Source organism: Micropterus dolomieu, linkage group LG23 (genome assembly GCF_021292245.1).
Source record: "Micropterus dolomieu isolate WLL.071019.BEF.003 ecotype Adirondacks linkage group LG23, ASM2129224v1, whole genome shotgun sequence".
Taxonomy (NCBI): Eukaryota; Metazoa; Chordata; class Actinopteri; order Centrarchiformes; family Centrarchidae; genus Micropterus; species Micropterus dolomieu.
The window spans coordinates 10,170,857-10,177,985 of record NC_060172.1 but is presented as its reverse complement, the minus strand read 5'-3'; the positions used below and the strand labels follow the sequence as shown (position 1 = coordinate 10,177,985).

Here is a 7,129-nt window from a genome sequence, read left to right as displayed (position 1 = left end):
AAATACAGGATGACTAAAGCAATAATAAAAAAAAAAAGAATAAAAACTTGTGGTTGCCTCATCTGTGTGTTTAGGTCCTTAGGTAATTGTCCTCATGCAGTGTTTGGATGTGAACACAAACTGTAAGTCAGAAGCCTCATTGTTTTATTTTAAATCTAATCTGCTTAAGTACAAAACCAACACAGCAAAGAATGTATCACTGAACTAAAAGCTGCTTGTGTGCACACTGGGCCTCCTGCTGATGTCAAACTGCAACTTCAGTGAACAGCAGCAGGACTTTTCTTACCCTGCACTGAGCCTCTGGGCCCACTCACTCCCAGGATGAGTGTACCCACCCCACCAAACTGCAACAGGCATCAAGCACTTCACAATAAACTACAGCCTTTCCTGTTTCAACCTCCAAAATAAAGCCTGGTTACCAACATGTTGCAAGGAATTTGAGCATTATTGCCTGAATGAAGAGAAGACCCAAAGAAATATTTTCACCATTTTGGGAAATATGCTTACATGACAGATAAAATGAGAAGATCCAGCCACTCATGTCTGTCTGTTAGAAGCGAAGCTACAGCCAGAAGACAGCTTAGCATAAAGAGTGGAAATGGAGTAAACAGCTAGACTGGCACACAGAACGGATGGAAATTGAGCTTTAAAAAGACATCTCAAAACCTGGTCAAATAAAAACCAAAAGTGGTGAATGGAATTTAATGTGTTGTGCTCATTGTGTTGAAAAATTATGATATGCAACAGCATCACTTCTTTGTTACTCTGGATAATACAGAAAAACACAATGTTGATAGTTTCAGAGGGACTATTGTCTTTTTTTGTGCTTTGTTTTGGGGTGAAGGCAGATCCCAGAGATGGATCTCTTAATGGATAAGTCTCACATTTTTCTATACTTTTCTTACAAATCATGAGAAGAAACCACCAATTTCTTAGTATATGAACTTAATACTTTAAAACTTCCCTACTCTGTATGTGGCTCTCAGCCACAAAACCCATTTGTTCCTAATGAAGACGTAAAACGTTAAATACAAATGTGTTTTAAAAAAAACAAAAAAGGCTCAGTAGTTTACTAAAAACAGCTCTGCACTGTAGTTTTACTTGAACTGGAGTCAAAGGTGCATTTGTCGGGGACTATTTTTAGTTAAACCTAATATGGATGCACATCTCTCAGCAAATGTAAGAATCACATATTCAGTAAAGTCATAGTATTTTTTATTTTACATTTGAAAATTTATTAAAAGGAAACCTGCAGGAGCCCGTTTGAATGGGCCTGATAACATTAATAGCAAGTATTGTTATAATTTACAGGGGCTATGCAAAGGTTTGTCAGTAGAGAAGATGCTGGATTGTCAGCTAGTTCAAGCACAGTTGATGCACATCCAGCCTCAATACGGTCACAGACCCAGTACAGGTGTAATTAGCAGGTCACACGGACCCAGGTGAAATACATCCAGCCTTAGCCAGTACGAGCACAACCAGAGATTTACAAGTAGCTCAGATCCTAATAGAACACCACAAAATAAGCCAGCAGATTGGCCCCCAGTTAGTACAGACTTTGAGGACTGAGTTAGTGCACAGAGGTCCTTTCAAACCAGGATTGGATTGTTCTTACCCAAAAGACATGTCTAGAAGAAGTTACCATTCAGGCTTATTACAGAAACAGACTCTTTTAAAAAGGGAGGAGGATTGTAGTGAGAGCACCGCAGTTTCAGGTGCAGCAATGGCAAATTGTTTACATGGCTCAAGAGTCAGGTAGGAGGGCCCCATATGTTGCTTAGGGCCCCAGGGCGGTCAGGACCAGCTCTGCAAGTCATCATTTCCAGGAAGTGTAAATTTCGTTTTTAGAAAAAAACCACACCAACCTGCAAATAGCTTTTTAAGCCTCCTACAACAACAGTTGCTCCGTGGAGCGATTCATGTTTGCACTTATTTTGAAGGCTTAACCGCCTCATTTCCTGCTCCACAGCGGGCGGTTTTACGCAGCAGCAGCCGCGTGGATCAATTGGACTTTGAGGTCGAAACGAAGGAAAGTTAAAAAGACAGGAGCATTAAAGTTTCCCCATCACGAGGGACTGTTTATACTGCCGGAGAAATGACTGAGCTGTATGTCTCCTTGTCGGTGTTGGGCGCTGCGGTTCTCCTCAGCGAGGCGACCCGCCGGACAGCAGCGCGTCTTTCCCCCGGAGCTTATTGGATTTACCTGCTGGAAGCTGCATCCACCTTCCAGCTCTGCTGCTGCACTCATGAACTCAAGCTGCTGGGCGAAACGGCCCGACTGGGGCTGCCCGTGAGCCTGACCCTCACCTACACCATGACGGTTATCAACATAATAACTTTCCGAGGAGCGACGTGTAACCCCAGCGGCGCTCTGGAGGGGGTTTGCCGCGGGACCAGCAGCGTCCGGGCAGCCGTCGTCCTAATAGCCTGCCAGTTCGGCGCTGCGGTCGCCGCGCAGTTTTTCGCCACCTCCGTATGGTCGCTGGGACTTTCCGACGTCCACAGCAGGCACCAGAGGTTCGGGTTCAGATGCTTCGACCCCCTCGGTGGGACTCTGCTGGAGGCAGCGGTCGTGGAGCTGGGCTGCGCTTTCGTGGTCCAAGCTGCCGCCATGCACGTCCACAAACTGGACGAAAAACTTCGTGCTCACTTCATCGCTGCGGTGATCACTGCAGTGATTTATGCAGGTGTGTTAATTAACCGGGGGTTCAATTCAACACAGGCGGAAACTACAATATTTCATTCAATCATACCCCAAACGTTCCCAAACAACCAAAGTGATCTAATAAAATAAAAAATACAGTAAAATAAATCAATAAAAAAATACAAAAAAAATGTAAACTATTAATATAATAAATTTAAAATACAATACAATTTAAAATGCTATAAAACAATACCTTTGAACAACACATGCTACAAGTCAGCACCCTCATTATTTATTTAATTTAACATCTACTGTGCTGAAATACAGGACAAACACAGTAAAAATACACTGTCCAACTACAACATTCAATGGATGGATGATTTGACATATAGATGGACAGATAGTCAGTGACTGTGTCAGTACTGGTTCTGTGTTGTACTCAAACACAAGTATTTCACTGCACACAGAAAGCCTTATGATGATTTATTTAAGCTTCAAGTCATAATTTTTAATATTTATTGTAAAATCCTTTTTTCAGTCTAAAGATAGAGGGTGTTGTATGTTTTAAAGCCTTTTTGAGGCAAATTTGTGATTTGCTTGACAAGTTATCAGCAGACATTTGGTATCGTCTTGACTGTTTTTGGAAGCTTTTGCCTTCAGTTTCGTCTTCAGTCAGTAAAAAACAGGATGACTGTATGGCAGTGAAAAAAACATTGTGGTTGCCTCATCTGTGTGTGTAGGATAATTGTCCTCCTGCACTGTCATGAAATTGGAGGATTATGAATAAAACAAATCCCCCCCTGTACCACCCTATATGGACGTGAACACAAGCTGCAAGTCATCACCTTAGTATTTAATTTAAAACCTACAGTGCTGAAGAACAGAACCAACACGGAAGATAATGTGTCACTTTCCAAATACTTTCAGAACTAAATCCAATATGGAATAAAATATAAATTAAAAAAGACAATAAAATACAGTGAAAATTACAATAATCAAAATAAAATAAAAAAAGACATTAAAATACATGAAAAAAATACAGTAATCAAAATAAAATTAAAAAAGACATTAAAATACAGGGAAAATATAATTAAAAAAATGCAATATAATAAATTAAGGAATATAATAAAAGAAGGGGGGGGGACAATAATCTAAATAAAATATAAAAGCATGTAACTAATAGGGCTACAAGTAACAATTATCGTCAAAATAACGATCACAAGTTCAAAGAGTCAAGGGTGACTTCTTTAAATGGCTTGTTTTGTCCGAAAATATTTACTCTCGTAAGGAAACCAGCAAATATTCACATTTGAGAAGCTGGAACCAGTGGACTTTCAGAATTTTGTTTGGGCTTAAAACACTGCTTAAACGCTTAATCAATTATGGAGATTTAATCATTGCAGGTATTACTCATTATACAAAATACTAGTACAAGTACAAGTAAAGTAGTAAGTCAGATCAGTGTGCGGTAGTTTGTTTTTGATTTTTCATAGATTTATCCTGCTATCTACCAGCACCTCATTGTGTTGCTGTGCTCGGGGAATTTTTTGTCTTTGTTACTAGTACAAGTACATTTACTAAAATACTAAGTACATTCACTCATCTCTCTTTTTCATTTTCCATACTAAAAAATCTTTACAATGTCAGCTGTTCATACTAAACTTAAATAATGAGGTAAACATAGGTAAAAGTAATTCCTGTCAGCTAAAACAGCTTGTTTCAGACAGAGGATGAACTAAGGGGCGGCACAAAGGGCCTGTGTTAGATTAATAAGTGTTGTTTGTTTTTTAACTGTGAAACATGCGACTTGACCCATGTTTCTCTCCCTCTGTGCAGGTGGAAGTATTTCAGGAGCTGTTTTTAACCCTGTCCTGGCCTTCTCCGTCCAGTTCCCCTGCAGCGGCCACACCTACCTGGAGTACTGCTTTGTTTACTGGCTGGGACCGGTCTTAGGTAAGGTAGAAGTGTTGGATTTTGTCACCTTTGGCCAGAGCCAGGCTGGCTGTTTCCTCCTGTTTCCAGATATGAAATATGTGAAAAAGAGTTATAGTTAAAAATGGTATGCTAACAGAAGCCAGTTTGTGGGTGCTAAGCCCAATAACGATGGACTGTGACGAGGTCCATCACTATTTAGCTCTGTTCTGAGTCTTGTAAAAAATATTTTAACCAGTAACACCCAAAATAAATCTGAAAATATGAATGTGCTGCATGTAAAGTGATTTTAGCGCTAATAGGAAATAGAAGAGTTTGATTATCGTGATCATACTGTAGTATTCTGTGATATTTTTGGACACAATAAGCACAAAATGTAAGTGTTTCACATGAGACACCTCTGCAATGCTCAAAGGCTAGCAGTGTTAGGTTGAATGGTTGTCCTCTACATTTGTCATTTTTTGCTGTTTTTAATGATTCATAACTAAACTACGATTGTAATAGCCTTATTGGCTCCCATACGTCCACCAAAGTAACCATCTGAGTCTTCCCCTCATGTGTCCCCAGGCGTGGCGAGCTGCATCCTGCTGTTTGAGAAGATCATCCCTTTCCTCTCTGGAAAGAGCACCCTTGGGCTGGAGGTCCCTGCTGCCCAGAAACAGAAGACACAGTAGTAGTGATCTGAGGACAAGCCAAGTTTGTCTCTATTTTAGTTTTTAATTTTTGATTCCATATAACTCTTACCAGTGGATGTGTCTGCGTGGGTAATACCAGTTTACCTTTCCGCCCTTTTATCAGATGAAGACATACACAGCAAGTCCAATTATGATTTGTGCCATTGCCTGGATGGTGCACCTTAATTATCGATAGCCTATGCTGTCGTTTAACTGCAGGTTTACCTCACCTGCACAAGTCCCATTGTTATCAGTAAACATGACATGACACAGCAGACACACACATAGTGTACTAATGTGCTGCTGGATGCATTACAGTGAACAGCACTTTTACTTTAGTTTTTCCAAACTTGAGTTAACTATGCAGCTAATTATCCGTTCATTAACTTTGTCAATACATTACAATGTTAATGGTTAAAACTGTAGGTCACTTAGGTCACTGTGATGCTGATTGAGTTTTCTTCTTAAGTTCAGATGACCAAAGCTCTTATTGTCTGTTGTGCATATATCATGTCTGACTGTGTCAGTCAAGCTAATAATTTACTGTTTATCTCCAATATGGGCAAAGAGTGAAAAGTACACTTGTGTAATATTTGTGTCGGGTACTTAGCTATTATAGTTTTGGGAACATTGCTTCTTTTCTAATGTTTTTCTCTGTCAAAAACTCCATTTCTTTGTGAACCAATGACAAATAAATGTTTAATAATTCACATCTTGGCCAGGACATCCTTGTAAAAGAGATTAAAATCTCAATGGATTTCTTTCCTGGTAAAATAAAGGTTAAATACATTACATATATAATACATTATACCTCTAGACTTCCATACTAGAGTCTGGATGATGATAATGGATTTTATTTCTGAGAGTTATACTTGTATGATTATTTTAAGTAAGAATGTAAAATAAACATCAACTTTTCTCTTACATGTCAGCAAAGTAGACAGAGTATATTTTCTGTACATCTGTTTTTGTATAGTGTAATTTAAATGCATTTGTAATATCTTGTGTGAAATATTTTGATTAAAAACATGTATTTGAAAAAGCTGCACATCTATGTTTGTCATTTGTCTATGTTTCTTGTGTTTTTATTATGCATAAAAAATTGCTTTTTGCTAAAAAAAAGTTGAGTAATTGACTGCTGAGAAATTTGGTACAGATATCCATGGTCCCGAGAGGATAATCTTTTTATAATAACTTCGGTCACCTGCCCTTTCATCTAGAGCCACCATCCAAATTGTACAGTCATGGTCCAAAATACGGGCACCCCTGCATGTCTGTCACATAATGCACAACTTCTCCCAGAAAACTGTTGCAATTATAAATGCTTTGGTATTCTCCATCCATCCATTTAGTTGGAACTTGACCGAGGTTTCTCTTTAGTTCACATCCAGGGAGATTAGCTACAGCACCATGAGCTGTAAACTTCTTCACAATGTTGCGCACAGTGGATACAGGAACATTAAGATCTCTGGAGATGGACTTGCAGCCTTGAGATTGTCCATGCTTTGGTTCACAAATCCTCAGAAAACTCTTTTCTCTTCTTACTTTTCATGCTCAGTGTGGTACACACAAACCTTTCTCCATTTTAACTGGTTGAAAGTGTGATTTCTACATTGCCAGCACCTGTAAATTGCTACAAGTGAGTTTAATTGCAAATTAAAGGAGCATCACCTGCTTGAACTACAATTATTTTTGAAGATTTTGAAAAGGTGCCAATGATTTTGTCCAGTCCATTTTTGGAGTTGTGTGTGAAATGTCTCAGATTGGGCATTTTTTTCTCAGTTTTTTTTGTGTTGTTCAAATGCAAATAAAATTAATAAACATGAGAATACCAAAGCATTTCTAATTGCGACAATTGTCTGAGAGAAGTGGTGCATTA

At 38.9% G+C, this 7,129-nt stretch overlaps 2 protein-coding genes across 2 annotated transcripts in view; both read left to right on the top strand.

The window, feature by feature from the left end:
- Positions 1–82, top strand: part of LOC123963056 (aquaporin-11-like) — a 2,476-nt gene extending 2,394 nt beyond the window's left edge. Inside the window, exon 2 of the mRNA XM_046039578.1 lies at positions 75–82. Within this exon, the coding sequence (XP_045895534.1) occupies positions 75–82 (8 nt within the window). The remainder of the gene's footprint in view (positions 1–74) is intronic.
- Positions 83–1,540: 1,458 nt separating this feature from the next.
- On the top strand, positions 1,541–6,272 carry LOC123962628 (aquaporin-11-like). Its single transcript, XM_046038800.1, has 3 exons — positions 1,541–2,687; positions 4,481–4,597; positions 5,144–6,272. Exons 1-3 carry the CDS (start codon positions 2,096–2,098, stop codon positions 5,248–5,250), a joined length of 816 nt encoding a protein of 271 aa, XP_045894756.1. The 5' UTR covers positions 1,541–2,095; the 3' UTR covers positions 5,251–6,272.
- The last annotated feature ends 857 nt before the right edge of the window (positions 6,273–7,129 follow it).